At 34.7% G+C, this 17,416-nt stretch overlaps 2 protein-coding genes across 3 annotated transcripts; one reads left to right on the top strand and one right to left on the bottom strand.

The window, feature by feature from the left end:
• Window positions 1-55: 55 nt before the first annotated feature.
• Window positions 56-1,429, bottom strand: Tim9a (translocase of inner membrane 9). The gene is made up of 3 exons (XM_073075408.1): window positions 1,224-1,429; window positions 1,044-1,139; window positions 56-278 (listed from the first exon to the last, which is right to left on the bottom strand). Exons 1-3 carry the CDS (start codon window positions 1,263-1,265, stop codon window positions 144-146), a joined length of 273 nt encoding a protein of 90 aa, XP_072931509.1. The 5' UTR covers window positions 1,266-1,429; the 3' UTR covers window positions 56-143.
• Window positions 1,430-1,639: 210 nt separating this feature from the next.
• Tip60 (Histone acetyltransferase Tip60) lies at window positions 1,640-17,349 on the top strand. Of its 2 annotated transcripts, none has more exons than XM_073075406.1 (14): window positions 1,640-1,786; window positions 1,869-1,995; window positions 2,286-2,414; window positions 3,418-3,564; window positions 4,088-4,260; window positions 6,007-6,210; window positions 6,856-6,939; window positions 7,053-7,254; window positions 8,232-8,354; window positions 13,224-13,386; window positions 14,215-14,323; window positions 14,695-14,798; window positions 15,064-15,108; window positions 17,015-17,349. In XM_073075406.1, exons 1-13 carry the CDS (start codon window positions 1,742-1,744, stop codon window positions 15,068-15,070), a joined length of 1,617 nt encoding a protein of 538 aa, XP_072931507.1. In that variant the 5' UTR covers window positions 1,640-1,741; the 3' UTR covers window positions 15,071-15,108; window positions 17,015-17,349. The 2 variants fall into 2 exon arrangements, with proteins under 2 accessions (XP_072931507.1, XP_072931506.1); XM_073075405.1 differs by having other exon boundaries at window positions 2,286-2,438.
• Window positions 17,350-17,416: the final 67 nt, after the last annotated feature.

Raw genomic sequence — 17,416 nt, 5'->3', positions numbered from 1 at the left:
ATTATTTCTCCATCATTCATAACAATATGTTTATAAATAAAAATAAAAAATAAAATAGTAACTCCAAATAAGCTTTTTATTATAGTTAACAAACTCAAAATATCCTAACTGAATAAATAAATGCTACTTGTACCATATCACATTTAGCTAGGGTTGCCAGACTTCTGTGCTAATGCTAGCATGTTCTCGTTTGCTATCATTTGGAACTCGTGGAATCTCTGTGACACCCGCTGGTTAGCCCGAAGATACTTTTCCATGCAATTAGCAGTGCATTTGTCCTGGAATGTACAAATATGATTTCTATTACATCATATTGTATGTATGTTTTCAAAATGTTGTGTGTATTTTAAAAGGAATTTGTAAGTAGTTGTTGCTTCATGGACATCTGTAATTAATGCTAAACAATATAAAAGCTTTGTTTTCTTTTGTTGGGTTATCGTTTAACTAACCTCCTTCACTACCATTAAACATACTGTATGTGTAGACTTCGAGGTGATCATGGAGCACATTTGCCATGCATGATGTCACACTCCATATATGATATGCCATTTGGGATATCACATAAGCTGAGTAGTGATCAATGGAACCGTGGTTGCATTTTAAAAGACACTTGGTTTCTACTTGGCAATGATCACTATTGATACAAACTGATATAATAATGCCTCTGTCCACAAACACTGATCCAGAACATAAATTTAAATAAATCATACAGATGTCTAGTTGGTTGAGGAACATGGAACCTACATACAGGATCAATTTGATCCTTATAAGCAACATTATGGAGAGGTGAAATAACATGTGTTACACTCGAAAATGAACTCGTCCTACTGACGGCAGGTACAAAAATAATTTTAAATCGAAGGATAGTTTACTTTAGTATAGTTTAGTTTAGTTGGTCTCCGTGCCTCCTGTAAACATTTTTCGCTTTTTCATGCTACAGAGTTTCGCAACCCACGCCCAGTTAAAAAATGCAAGAGCATAAAGTAGTGAACCTATTATATAAATGAGCAGTCTTTCTATTCAAATGTAAATAAAGTTTTTACCTCTGCAGTCCGAAGAGTTCTAGACGTGAAATCATGAACGCAGTCATTAAAACATAACTCCGACAGCCTGTTGTACTGGACAAGGAAGTCTTTAAACTGAAAAATAATAATACAACTTTAGAACTATTCATTCACTCAGGAATTACAATATTTACTGCAGTTTATCATGATGAAACCTACAGTTTTGATTTGATCAGCTTCGCTCATTTCGGGGACCGACATCTTTCCGTTTATTAAAGTACAGAATCTTTAGAAAACTCTTGATAATATTAATTGTTGTAGGAACTAGTTTTGTAATTAACAATTAACTGTTAACCAAATATTTAATTTATATCATTGAAATATTTCCATATTTCCAGGTTAGGATTTTTACTTTTTAAAATATAGTTAATGTTGCCATTAGCCGTTATCATGATGATATTGATATTTCATAAAAATAATATTAAATGATAACTGGTTACGTTTATACAAGTTATATGTTTCAAATAACAATTGTTTATTAATTATCAATATTATAATATAATAGAATATATGGAAAAGTATATAAAGCAAACATTTTGTTTATAATCTTTGCCTCAAACAAAATTTTATAACAACTAATTTTCAGTGTCAATTGTCAAAGTGTCAAGTAGACATATTGTATGTCAAGTGACAAGCTCTGCTAATTTTTGTACAAATTTATATGTTTATTTATCATAATGAACGAAAATGACGATGAAATTACTACATTTTGTGATTCTGCGGTATTTATTTTATTTGTGTAATAATTTTTGTGGTGATTTGTTTCAAAAAAATATATTGATTGTTTTTCATGTTTTTGTATAGGCGTCGTTGGTGGAGGGATGTAGACTGCCAGTTCGAATGCAAGGAGGCGATGATTGGCCCCTAGCAGAAATTATAAGTATTAAAGAAATACGAGGACAGAGAGGATATTATGTGCACTATGTTGACTGTATGTATATCACCAAATTCATTTATATTTTCTTATAATAATTTCATACAATTCAACTCATTATTGTTATTGCTGTGTTATGTTCTATTCCTGAAGGGAACATTACTGAATTTATGATAATATGAAATAAACTATCATTTAAAGTAATGCCGTTGAAGCATATATAATTTGTAGTCTAAAATATTTGTAAAAACAAAAACAATAAATAAAATTACCGTTTATCAAAATTATAAATATGTTATCTTTGCAACTATTCTTGCTAATTTAAAGGCATATTTTACATATTTCAGTTAACAAACGTTTGGATGAGTGGGTCGGGGAGTCTTGGCTGGACACTCGGAAAGTTCAGTTTCCGAGGAGGGACGGAGCGGTAACTGGTGGGACGACCACTCCAAAGAAAACTCACATTGGTTCAGGAGGTGGCATAATGCCTCATTTTCTTAGTATGTGTGTTTTTGCTATTAGTTTAGCTTCCACGATAAGTAAGAAATTTATGAATAGTTCAACAAAATATTTTTTTTGCAAGTAGCAGCCATATTATTTTTATTTCATACAGTTATGGGGAATATGTGTAATACTACTATTTCATATTTTCCAAAATTGCAATATTTTATAATTATTATATAAGTAAATTAAAAAAAAAATAGAAAGACTACTTTTTCCAATATGAAACAAATGTGTACATAGTTTTGATGCATATTCTTTACACCTGTTCCCCTTCTGTATAATTGTTGTACGTATTGATGTTAGGTAGTTTAGTCAAGTAGGAAAATTGGAACAAAATGTGTAGTTTTAATTTATTTTATTTTATGGCATGTTCCTTATTTTTTGTAGGTATCATTTGTAGGTATGTATATGCTTTATATATATTTTGCTTGTATTTATATTTATATACAATGGATGATTCTTCAGCGGAAGTTCTTGGTAATACTAAAAGTTGTTTTACTGGAATCAGTGTAAAGATAACTGTATGAAAATTCATAATATTTATTTATCCGAAAGTTGATTAAAAAAATTGTGATCTAAATTGACAACATTTCTGTTTCCTACTTTTTCATTTTGTACATGTATAAAAAAGACATAGTTGGTAAAAATATACAAAACCTCTATTTGGGATTACAATATTTCTGGGATTCCGTTACACTGTCTTCCAGCTATCTTGTATACAAATGTAATATTAGATGTGGTTCGCATAGTATGAAGTTGAAATTTATCCCTTTATCTATTTAACTAGTGACATGCATGGAGAAAATATATTGGTGTATAAATAATTGGTGTTATCAAACTATACATTCTAGGAAACAGTAGTGCTTATAATGTAGTCTTGTTTAGTTAGTATATATGTGTAGATTTTTATATGTATTTTTATTGTATTTTTTATATAGGTTTGTCACACATTTAAAATGTTTATTTTGTCAACAGATGATAATGTCTGTGCTGAACTACAGAAGTCTGTAAGCACTAGCAGTAGAGAGAATAGTGTGAACCTCAACCAAACCAACATCAAATTGCCCGAAAAGCTCCCCAGTAGCAATGCACTCAATGGTTCTGCACAAAAACCCCCACCTGGTATGTTTTTGAACTGTTTATATTGTGTATCATTCATCAGCCTATTATTCCACTGCTGGGCATGGGTCTCCTTAGAAAGTGAGAATAATTGAACATATAGTCCACTGTGCTGGCCAATTCCAATATGGTAGACTTTGTGTCTGTGCCTACCAGTGGGACAGTAATGGTCTAGCGATAAAACACAAATATGTTTTTATATAAATATATTTCTGATTACATTATTTCTACATATACAACTACTTTTTTATACATTTACTATTTCTACTCTTAGACCCAACCAATCATCTCTTTGCACCTCCCAAAAGTAACAATTTCAGTTCTTTGGTCCAGCATACAATGTAGGACTTTTTACATTTATTCAAAAATACTGCCTAACCTCCGTTATTAATACTCAATCTATCCTAATTTTGCCTACCAAAGATAGAAATTTGCTAGACAATTGCTAGTATGAAGTAATTGCCTACCAAGACAAAACATTGCATAGATTACTTAAAAATAATGTGTGTTAAATAACTTTTCACAGTAATTCAAGTTCAACCACCCCCCACTGTGGAGCCTCGTCAACTGGTGTCTCGTCCAGCCAGCCCTACTCTCGTCAATGACTCGTCCTCGTTGGTTAACGGCGGGGCTGTCCTAGTCGCAGCGCTGCAGAAGAAGATGAATAGGAAACGGAAAGCTAATTCGTTGGAGAGCGAGGTTAGTATTTCTATGTTAATGACCTGTGTGGCGGAGCGGTCATCATCTGTCGCGTGGAGGGTTCTGTGTTTGACCCCAGTCAGATATCTGAACAATGTATTTACTTTTCTATTTTGGGTCTGGTTGTTTAATACATTGTGTATATTGTATTTGTCCATAGAACCTACAACACAGGTAATCCTATGGATTGTGTGTGTAGAGAGCGTCTTTGTATTTCGTTCCCATATTTTTTTTATAATTTAAGAATGTAATCCATCTAACGGTAAGTGGCTACTGCCGCTCATGGACATCTGTAGTACACCCCAGATAAGATTAGATTCCTACCTAAGGTCGGCCACAGATGCATCCCTATCCCTTAGGACAAAGCTGGAATGCCAAGGCATCAACATATGCACGTCTCACTTACCACACCCTTCAAACCAGAACACAGCAGCACTTAACACGGCTGTTATCAGGCAGAAATAAGTGTGGTGGTGGTGCTCCCAAGTCGAACCATAGAGGGTTTTACCACCTTCAAACATTTAGATAATTATCAGGTGCACAGCATGCTTAATTTGCTATTTAAAGTCATCATCATCATCAAGATAAGGATAAGGAAAGATAAGGACGCAATATACTTACAGGAAGATATAAATAATATTCACGACTGGTGCAATAAAAACAAAATGAATCTGAATAGCTCAAAATGTCATCATATAAAGTTCACCAGAAAAAGAAATAAGTTACAAACGACATATTACATAGCCAATAATAAACTTGAAGAGGTTTCTACTATACGCGATCTTGGTATACTTATTGACAGTAAACTCAGTTTTTCGAATCACATCGATAAGATTGCAACTGATGCATATAAAGCACTGGGTTTTATTCTGAGATGCACAAAAAGTTTTAAAAAACCAGCTGCTGTTATCCAGCTATACAATAGCTATGTGCGAAACAAGCTTGAATATGGTAGTATTGTATGGTGCCCTAATTATAAGATATACGGAAATAGAATCGAACGGGTTCAAAAGAAATTTTCTCGTATCTTGACATACCGTTTTAAAGTACCAAGAATTATAAAAACATATAAAGAGAGACTAAAATATTTTAATCTGCAGGAGTTATCAACACGACGAGCTCAATTAGATTTACTATTCTTGTATAAGTTGATAAATGGTGCTATCGATTGTCCGTCACTTTTAAAAAGATTGCAATACAACGTTCCCGCCAGGATACCCAGAAAACCATGCAGTTTATTCCACATTAAGCAGTTCAGGTCTAATCTCGGTCGTTATGCACCGATGGTCCGCGTGGCCCGTCTGTATAATAAACTAGCTACGAAGATCTTAGACCTCGATGTACACCACGATGGTTTCTCCACCTATTTAGCCAAGCTCAAAAAAGTTCCAAATTTTTGACGTACCTATATTTATTTTTATTTTAATGTTATTAGTTATAGCTACATAGTTTAATAGTAATTTTAAGTATGTATATACATTCAACGCATGTTGTGATTACCTGTCATAGTAAGAACAGTTACCCAATAAGATAATAGATATGATTGTACTGTATATGATAGTCACTGCTGTATCTTATGTTGGTAGTCCCGAATAAATAAATAAATAAATAAACCCATTACTGTCCCACTGCTGGGCATGGGTCTCCTCTCAGAATGAGAAGGATTGGGCCGCGGTTCTTAACCACTAGGGTATCACTTAAACAGTATTTAAAGTATATTGAATTCCCATCAATCTGTTATTCCAGCCGGAGCCCCTACCCTCCCAGGACTCGCTGGACAGCGGGGAGACAGCACCGAGCGGGACGGCCACGCCCACGGCGCGGCCGCGGCAGTCCGGCAGCCTGGTGGCGCACGGCCACGACGACCTCGTCACCAGGATGAAGAACATCGAGATGATAGAGCTCGGCAGGAATAGGATACGGCCGTGGTACTTCGCGCCTTATCCGCAGGTGAGTAGTGGTGCAATATTGAAACTGATATTCTTATTGGTTTACTTAGTTTTATGCAGTTTACATAAGATTCACTGCATTACAGCTTACTTTCATTAATACAAAAAATATGCAACTAGTTGGAGCATAAATCACTGTATTACAAAGTACTCTGTATAATTAATACAAAACTATGCAATTACTTGGAACATAAATTAAATGGTAACACTGATTAGTAGCAGAGACAATTTTCACCAGTCTGACATGAAATGTTGCGAATTTGATCCCTAAAAAGACTTTTATCTAAATCATACGATTTATATCTATGTTTTACCCAACTGTGAATGGTAATCTTATTCGTACATACGCAACATACATATGTTTCTCTCATTCTTGGCACGCCCTCTAGGTTAAAGGGCTTGACAGATTTTAACATAATATAACTATGAAATATGGTTGAACTCGTCTAAATTGTTTTTTTTTGTTTCTATAATAATTCTCTGGTATATTATGGCTATGATTGTAGAAAGCAATATTATGTTAAAAAATATTATCTGAGTTAACTATGTAGAATTAATAATTATCACAAGAATACCAAAGTAATACAGAACACTAGAAGTCCTACTGATTTAATACATCTACATATAACTATTACTTATGTTTCAGGAACTGGTGAATTTACCCTGTATATATATTTGTGAATTTTGTTTAAAATATAGAAAAAGTAAAAAGTGCCTAGAAAGACACCTGGTAAGTATTTAATATTACCTAAAATAAAAAATAAGCTTGTGAACAATATCATTAGAAAAATGTTCTCATTTAGAACAATGTTCTAACTCGAAGTCTACTTTGTTCTATTCCAGATTAAATGTAAACTAAAACATCCACCTGGCAACGAGATATACCGCAAAGGAAGCATATCATTTTTCGAGATAGACGGCCGGAAGAACAAATGCTACGCACAAAATCTATGCCTGCTCGCCAAACTGTTCTTGGACCACAAGACTTTGTACTACGACACGGACCCCTTTCTATTCTACGTTATGACTGAATTTGATTCTAGAGGTAGGCCTTTCAATTTAGTCATCTTACAAGGTTTTATTTAACTTAATTCACTTTGTATGTGGAATGTAGTAGAATACTGTGGTTCGAATCCGGCCGTACCATCGCCATGCATATTTCTGCAAAATAACAGTAGTGTTAAGCGCTGCTGTGTTCTGGTTTGAACGGTGTGGTAAGGGAGACATACTTTTCCGATGCGTTCCAGCTTAGTCTCCAAGGATAGCGGCGCGACTGTGGCCGGCCTCAGTTAGGCATATTTAATGCTATTTGAGGTTGATTACAGATGGACAGCGATAGCCACTTACCATCAGGTGGACTGCATGCTGTCTGCTACTGCAATATTATAAAAAGAACACACACACCACATGATAAACCGTGTCGGAAAGTCAATCATAGTGACATTGCTAATGTCGCAAATGTGATTTCCTGCCACTACCCTTTTTAATTAATATCGAACCATTATGACATCATGACGTAACACTGAAATCTGGAGGGGCGGCCGGCTTGTGTCACTGTCATCACGGGCAGTTCGATCGTAGCCTTCGAGCGAGGCGCACGCGCTCCACGTGCTCGGTGATGCGTGGGATGTTTTAATTGTAAAGTGATTATGAAATAAAGATTTGGTAGCATCTCCTCTCCTCGCTCTCTAATACTCACGAGCTACCTCATTCGTAATAGATGATAAATCTGACGAGGCTCGTGCGGTATCGCCTATAACTAATATTAATTGTTGTTTAATAATTATAACTGGTATAGTCCGCGCCAAACAGCTAGTCCGCACTGAAGTTGTTGCGAGCAGGTGTAGTCATTCAATTTGTTATGGCGACGCGACTCATTTCTATATTCAGAGTGGACTAGCAGTTTTAGGCGGACTACAACTGGTATAGTTCGCACCAAACTTCTAGTCAGCTCTGATGTTACGCGCGCGGACTATACCATTAATACAATTTGTTACTTAAAATCATTTTATTGCTTTCTAGGATTTCACATAGTAGGATATTTTTCCAAAGAAAAGGAAAGCACGGAAGACTACAACGTAGCATGTATACTGACACTACCTCCATATCAACGAAAAGGATATGGAAAATTACTTATAGAATTTAGTAAGTAAACACACACCATAACAATATTAAAAATTTAAAATAACCAATAGTTTTTCTAGGGCTGTCTCAAAATACAAAGATGCATTTTTTTACCATCGTAGTAGTATAACTTATTTCTTAAAATTATAGAGTAGATAGTAAAAAGTTATTTTCTTTATTCTTCAGTAGCATTGCAATGCTGCTATTTTTGAAAGATTCTTTTATGTAGTTCCTTTTTAAAATAAACATTTAATAATAATAATAATAATAATAATAATAAACGTTTATTGCCATAATAACACAGTTACAGAAAGAATAAATGTACATTTTACAGTAATACATACATGTATTAATATGACAAAAGGAATTCGGCTCAGCATTGCTGTCTCAGAATCAGGGATTCGAGTAGCGCTGTTTTTCAACCGCTCCTATAATCCCTGTGGTGTTAGGTGGGATAAGAAGATAGTCAGCCGTCAGTGGGGCATCTCCTGGGTTTTAAAATCCAAGCGTGTATGTGTGTGTGTGTGTGTGTGTGTGTGTGTGTGTGTGTGTGTGTGTGTGAGTGTGTATGTACGTATTTGGAGGTTAAATAATGTGTTTAATTAGCATTAAAGAACTTTTTTATTGGTAGATATTGCATGCAGGCAGGTTTCAAATTTTCACCAGCAAGTTGTCTTTTTAACAAAGCAGATTTATATTTGTGTTTAAAGCATTCCGTTCTCATTCTTCTCCTCAAAGGGGGAGGTAAGTCGTTCCAAATTTTTGCTGCTTCAAATTTGAAACAACGCCTGTATCTTGCCGATTTATGAGCTGGAATTTTTAGGAGACCTTGAGAATTTGAGCGAAGGCTCCGGTGGGTAAAGTCGTCGACCCAGTGCAATTTCTCAAATAGGTATTCAGGCTTCTTATTCCAAATTACTCGATGCACTGTACAAGCATAGTGTAGGCTCCTCCTCGCACTCATGTTAAGTATGCCTTTGCTATTTAAGTATGGTGTTATAAATGTTCGCCTAGGGACATCAAAACAAAAGCGAATACAGGCATTTTGTACTCTTTGTATAGCATTTTCTAACTTAACATTTAACCTAGGTCCAAAGATGGAGCTGCAGTAATTAAATTGAGAGAGCACTAATGACTCACAAAGTTGTACGCGTAAATCTGGTTTGATATAGGGCCTAATCTTATATAAGGTTTTAAGTTTATAAAATGCGGATTTAATTTTGCTGTTTGTATGCTCTGAAAATTTGAGCTCTCCATCTAAAATTAGGCCAAGATTGCGTGCGGTGCTTACTTTTTCTAGGGCTACGTCATTAATCTTTATTTTATCTTCACAATCCAGTACATTTTCAATTTGTTTCTTGGTGCCAATTACAATGGTTTGTGATTTTGTTGGGTTTAGGACAAGCGAGTTATTTTCAGACCATGTGTAAAGATTCTTAAGATCCTCGTTTATTAGTTTTATAGCTGTTTTGGTGTCGTTTACTTGGAATGAGTAGTATATTTGTGTATCATCTGCGTACAAGTGATATTTGCAGGATTTAATCTGGCTAGACATATCTGCTGTAAATATTGTAAACAGGATTGGGCTTAACAGCGAGCCTTGTGGGACTCCCCTTTGAACTGGCTTGGAAGAGGAGAATCTTTTGTTTCCTTCTGCGTCTTCAGTCACAACAATCTGCGCTCTGTTGCTTAGAAAGGTATGGAACCAACGACAGGTGTTCTTAGAGAAGCCATACTTTTCCAGCTTGACTAGAAGTAGATTTTGGTCTAAGGAGTCAAAAGCCCTGGAATAGTCAAGGAGTACCATTATACTGCTCAAGCCCAGGTCAGAGGCCTCGGTAAGGTCGTCTGTGACATGCAATAGGGCAGTTTCAGTGCTGTGATCTCTGCGGAATCCGGATTGTAATTTAGGAATAATATTCTTATTTTCTAAGTACTTTAATACTTGAATGAGTACTACTTTCTCTAAAACTTTCGATAGCACCGGTAGAATGGAAATAGGGCGCAAATCTTTCAGCTCTGTAATGTTGTCTTTTTTTGGAATAGGTCTGACTAAAGCTTTTTTCCATATAGATGGGAAGGAATGAGTTTCAATCGATTTATTTATAATCCTGGTAATTATTGGGAGGGTTATATCTAATGTCAGCTTAATCATTTCTATGTTCAGACAATCTTCACCAGCTGCAAGAGTCTTGATACTATTTATAATTTTGTTAACTTCCATTTCTGTGGTCGGTTTAAGTTCTAAGAGTTCATCTTGTGCAAGATTATGTAGATTTATAACATCAGTGTTTATTCCTACTTTTTTGCTGGATGGTATGTTTAAAAAGTGATCGTTAATTATTTCCGGGTCATTAAGTTGGTTGGGAATGGGGTTAGATAGCGTTCTGGTGACTTGTGTAGCGTTCCGTAAATTTATCCATAAAAGTTTAGGTTTCTTTAAATTGTTGTTTATAGAGTAGTTAAAGAAGGCTTTCCTTTCACGCTCTATAGTTGCGGTTACAAGATTTTTTAAGGTGCGATAATAAACCTTGGAACTGTCGCTTTTTTCTTTTTGGGCTTTGACAAGAGCGTCGTCGCGTAAACTCATCATGAATTTGACCATGTTAGTTATCCAAGGTTTTGGTCGGTCTTTCAGAATAATCTTATGGATTGGAGCATGAATTTCGAATAAATTTGTTAAATGTGAATTGAATGCAATTATCATGTCTTCTAAATTATCTAGATTATAAATAGAGTCCCAATTGGTCAATGTCAGGTCCTTTTCGAAAGATGGTAATTGAATATCTTGTAACGTTCTTTGGTATTTTATACGCTTTTGTATTTTAGGTTTTTTAATGTCAAGATCAACTAATATCAGAGCATGATCACTTAAACAGTGGTTATGAATAACTTTTATATCTTTACATTTTGAAGGACTATTAGCCATAACCAAATCTATAATAGTCTGAGTATGATCAGTAACTCTAGTTGGCTCATTAACTAGTTGCTCTAGACTGTGTTGAACACAAAAAACATTAACTTCTTTTGCTTTAGAAGAGTCTGTTTTTGCCATATCAACATTAATATCACCTAAGATCCAGGTATAATCGTAACGTCCCATGACATTAATTGACTCACTGAGAGAGTCCAGCGCCTCTGCAATACTTACGCTTTCAGGTCTATAAGCTGTGCCTAGAGCTATAGTGGCTCCTGGTATTCGCACTTCGAGCCACATCTGCTCCAATACAGATGCTGGGTGTTTTAGCACTTTTATCGAAATTTCTTGTCTTATATAAAAACCCACTCCTCCCCCTTTTTTATTATGTCTAGGTCTATGCATAAATTTGAAGTTTGGTATATTAGGCGCGAGACTCTCCTCACCAGTTTTTAACCAGGTCTCATTAACGGCTAGGATATCCGGTTTGTACTTAAGTATTGTCATATATAATTCGTCTTGTCCTGTATGTAATGACCTAGCATTTAGTAAACTTAATCTCAAACATTTTTTGTTTGTGGTAGCCATTATGAATCAATAATAATGATAATCCGCAAAACCCTATAAGCATGTCCAATGTAATTATATTTATTTCTATAAATAAGATCGTATATCAGTGATGGTGTGTGCATGTGTTTAAATGTAATAGTGTTTTGTAAGTGAACGTACTCGTATATGTATATGTGTGTGTTTGATATATACGCGGATTCATTGCAGGAGTCCCAAAAGTAAATAAATAATACAAAAAAAAATATCCAATACAGAGAAACAGAAAATTGCAATGAGAATTTAAAAGTAATTAACATTAGATTAAAATTACATGTGTTCAAACTATTTTCTTTTGAAAAAACCTTAGTAAGTCTGCTTCGTTGCGCACGCGTATTCGAGTCCCACCGTGCTCCTGGCGTACAAAGACCTTTCCTTCGTGTGTCCATACGTACTTGTAATTGTTTTCGCGGGCTAGAGTACGGGTTCTTTTGAATATCTGCCTGTTATGTTTAGTAAGGCGCTCATTGATATAAATCGGTCTTGAGGCCCCGGGTAGATTAAGTCCATCGGTGTTAAGGCCGCGGCGCGTACGCGCAGCCTGCAGCAGGGAATCCCGCGAGGAGCGGCGCGCCAGACGCACAGCGAGAGGCCTCGGCCACATCGACGCGCCTCCATCCAGTCCCGTCCGCACAGGCCCTGCTCGTCTTGCGCTTACGATTTCCTTTTCATCAAGCTCTATACCGATTTTTCTTGCTACCGTGAGAACAATATGGGTGCAGTTTTCGCTTACTGATTCTGGACAACCTGAGATTTCTAGATCGTTTATTAGAAGAGCCTGATCGCGCTCTGAAATGTCGGACTGCAATTGCAAGACTACACTCTCCAATGCTGAAGTATCTGGTCGGTTTGCTTCCTCAGACTTATTCTCCAATACGCTCACTCTAGCTTCTAACTGTTCCAGACGACTATTCTGGGTCTTGATGCTATTAGCGAGGTCCGCAATTGCTGTCCGTATTGTATCTAATTCGCCTCTGAATAGTTCTTTCATATACGCTTTTAAATCATCTAGACATTTACTTTGCATACTACTATTACAATCACTGTTGTCCGCGTATGGGCTGGTGTTTTCAATAAGTGTCGGTGTACGTGTATGCTTAGTACGATGGGTAACATTTTTATCGCTGCTCAGTGTGTCCTGCGCTGGTGGGGAAGATTCTGGCGATTCTATTGGTACTTCGTCGCGGGCTGATGCAGTGTTGCGTACCGGGGTATTGATATTTCCTTTCTTTGGTACTTTGCTTGTGCATTCCGGACACTTCCACTTCTAATTTATAAATGCCGCTTTTTAAAATAAATATTCTGTTACATCTTTATAATTCAATAATTCTGTAGTTAATTAATTGTTTGATATTTTTCCTTTACAGGTTATGAATTATCAAAATTTGAAGGCAAAACTGGTTCTCCGGAAAAACCTTTATCAGATCTTGGGCTGTTATCATATAGAAGTTACTGGGCGCAAACTATACTGGATATACTGATGCACGCGAAACCCGTAGGCGACAACGAAAAACCTATTATTACTATAAAGTAAGTCAAATTATTCATCATCATCAACCCATTGCTGTCCCACTGCAGGGCACGAGTCTCCTCTCAGAATGAGAAGGATTAGGCCATAGTCCACCGCGCTGGCCAAGTGCGTATTGGTACACTTCACATACCTTTGGAAACGCTTTTTTTAAGATTTCTCAGGTATGCACATCAGGTATGTGTATTTCTCAGATTTCCTCGATATGTTTTCATTCACCGTTTAAACAAGTGATAATGAATTTCTAATACGCACATAACTTTGAAAAATCAGAGTTATTATATAGAAATTGTCACTAACTTAGTATTACCTTCACTTGTGATTCCTTCGGTGTATTTGATGGGATTAGAGTTCATATTTCATTAATAAAGTACTAATCCATAGTTTAATTTATTATACTAATATTTTTTTCTTATTTATGAATGGTTAAGAGACAAGCTAGTTGAAATTTGGTTGCGCTAAAATTAATTTTATTTTCTAAGTGTCAGAACCAATATGATTCGACCAGGGGTACCAGCGCTATATGTCTTTCCAGCTCAAAACAGTTCTTGTTTGAAGAGTGTGCCGACTGACTTACTCATTAAGGCTTTAGACCTCAGGAGTCTCTGATGACCATGAGCGGCAGTAACCACTTATAGTCCGCGCCAAACTGCTAGTCCGCTCTGAAGTTTTTGCAAGCAGGTGTAGTCATACAATTTGCTATGGCGACACGATTCATTTCAATATTCAGAGTGGAGTAGCAGTTTTACGCGGACTATACCAACATGCATTCTTGGACTGGTAAAACGAAAATATTATAATTTTTCATTTATTTTTGTTTCAATTTCCAGTGAAATATGTGAATTGACCAGTATTAAAAAGGAAGATGTCATAAGTACATTGCAGAATTTAAACCTCATTAATTATTACAAGGGCCAGTACATCATATCTGTTAATCAGGTAATATTTTTTTGTTGTCACCTTCCTTTTTTCCTTCCATTTTCCATTGCAAAAACGTTACACAAATATTATCGAATCCATTAGTTATCGTCAAACCATTTGTTGAGCCACACTTGAAAGGAGTTTACCATAGTGTCTATCTTGCTGACCAAGTGCGGATTGCTAGATTTCACGTGCCTTTGACGACTCTTTTTACAGCACTCTTAGGCATGTAACCTACATGTCTAAGAGTGCTGTAAAAAGACTATATGGTGTTTTTCTTCACCGTTAAAGCAAGTGAAAATTTATTTGTTATACCCACGTAAATTTGGAATCACTCATAACCACATAATTTCCAAAAATATTTTTCATATAATTATTTTCCGTTATAGGAAACAGTACAACAACACGAAAAAGCGATGGAAAAGAAGTTATTACGAATCGATCCCAAATGTTTACATTGGACACCCAAGGACTGGTCAAAACGAGCGAAATGGTGAGCCGTTGAACACAATCATAGCTATCGTGTCAAATCATAAATTAATTTTGAAAATTGTAATCTAACCTTTCCTATTTATTTTTTCATTCATATTTTTTTTATTTAACTTAAATTCTAAAAAGAGTCTAAAATTATTATTTGTTAAATTTTCTATTTTCGTTTTTTTTTATATTTTTGATATTGGTCTATGGTCAGGCGGAAGTTGACCTGTTCATAGATAATTTTAAAACTGTCAAGTATATTATTTTTCTTTTGTCACCAGCGTTTGAAGTTTCGGAGAACGAGCTATCTAACTCGGGCTAGACACGTATGCAAATTGTTCATTTTGTTTCTAATCGAATCATATTTTATCTAACATCATTATATCGCTTCCCATCATTATTTAGTATTTCATTTCTCATCACTAACATTTTTTCCTTTATAATATGAATCAGTGTTTTTCAACTTTCATGGTTCGACGCCCTTAGTATGTGGAAATATTTCGCGACCTTCTGTTCCTTACCTGTATTTTATAAATGTCAATTATTAAATCCTTTCAAAGCAGTTACTTTTTTTAACAACTCCGTATCAGTTAAATACATAGTTAAATATCTGCTTCTTTAGTCAAATTTTTCTTAGTAAAAATATCATTTTTACTGAGGCTTAGCAATCTACGCGATCCCCTATAGAGGCTCTAAAACTCCTAGGAGATACACTTTGAAAAACACTGGTATAAATCATCGCTAGCAAGGCTTTGGGCGTCTTACTTAATACTAATGGTTTTGGTTAGCTCATTACATTTAAGGGTATTCGTAATATATTACTAACCAGTTTTGGTAATATAGGTAATATATGTATATGGTAAAGGTAAATGTATTAACACGCTTGATAAGTTATGTTCTAACACCTATGGTAATGTTGTTTTACATTGACGGAACTTTGAACCGTAATTAAACGAATAAACATATTTTAGTGGAACTCCTTATTCCCAAAGTTTTTCGAACATGCAATTGAATTATGAAAAGTCAGATTTTGTGATTATCATGAGAATTATGCGCAGCATATGAAGAATATAATGCAAAATGTGTTGCGACTAATCGAAAAATTCAATTGCTCAATAGCCTTAAAGTCCTATCACCTTAAGAATAAAGCATAATAAAATAATTATAATCTTTGCTTTATTCGTTTGAGTGTGTATATAATTTGACTTTGAATTTGTCTATATCTATCGTCAAAGAATTCTGTCAAAATTTCAAACAATAAGCTTAATTTTTTTCTTGTTTCGATTGACTTTTTATTCGTTTAAGCACAACTTACTTACAAATTAACAATGATAATGTGACAATATTATGACTACATGACCGGCATACGAATGAGTACGACATACACAATAGATCACTAACATCGCATGACACATAACATTTAATTGTAAATAGTACTCTAAAAAAAGAACAGATTACTCACTCATTTAGACTCATACATACTTTTTAAGCGCATGTTGCATAAGAATAAAAAGTGGTAGACCGATATGTTGCGTATAAACGGAATTATCTCATATTGCATCGGAATATTAATCTGTTTATAGCATTTACTCTAGGAAATCTTATGCTTTTTATATTGTAATAAAATAATAAGTCAAATGAGTTATAAGGAAGTGTTTTGTGCTCATGAAACACAGATTGTTAGCTATTTCAGTTTTCAAAATGTTACAATATGTGTCTTATAGACACTAAAACGAGCGAATTTACTGACTGTGTGCTCAGCTCGCATAACTTAATTTAAAGATACATACATACATACATCAATATAGATAGATAGACCAATAAAGTTCAAAAGGTCTTTAATAATATGCATTTTAATACCTTGTGTGTCATTCGATTTTAATCCACTTCAAAAAGGAGAAAAATCTCAATTCGGCAGCATTTTTTAGGACCATATTATGTTGTATGAGAGATTATTTTTTTATTGAACAAGTGTAGGCGCTGATGTGTCGATAAAACATGCTATTGATACGCTTTGCCACAAGTAGCTATTAAACTGGCTAAAGTCATTCTTGGATACTAAAATCATTCAACAATTTTACTTTATTTTTAAATACAACACAGCTTAAAACATCACTTGTAAAAAAATAATCACGAAACACTACATTAAGTAATCATTTTCACATATAATCACACATTCTTATTTAAAATTGATTTTATTATGATTTAATTGAAATGATTTTCAATTTTCAGGTAGAAAAATCAAGTGGGAATTCGCTCAAGCGAACAAAACATTGTTCAAACAAAATAATTGCCTAAAATTAAAGGTTTTTTCACAAACGGAAATTGGTGTTAAATATCATAATTATAAACATGTTTTTTATAAACAGAAACTTTTTTTAATTGGCGTCATCAGTGTAAGAGTAATTTTAACTGGCAACGTTAATGAACGTAAAACAAAATTAAAATTGTAATTTCAAATCGTGTCCATACCTAGGTTATAGCGGTTGCCGAGGTCTTATTTGTAAGTAGATACAATTACTGTAATGTAACTCTTTATTGTGATATTAAATAATATCGTCATTGTATATAGTTTATTCTTTGCAAGAACCCTGAGATTAATTAAATAATTAAGTAATTTAACGAATTAGCTTA

The sequence above is a fragment of the Epargyreus clarus genome, unplaced genomic scaffold (genome assembly GCF_041222505.1).
Source record: "Epargyreus clarus isolate Ecla_fem2 unplaced genomic scaffold, WU_Ecla_fem_2.2 ptg000001l, whole genome shotgun sequence".
Taxonomy (NCBI): Eukaryota; Metazoa; Arthropoda; class Insecta; order Lepidoptera; family Hesperiidae; genus Epargyreus; species Epargyreus clarus.
Note: the sequence above shows the minus strand (reverse complement) of the source record. Positions and strands in the feature narration are given on the sequence as shown.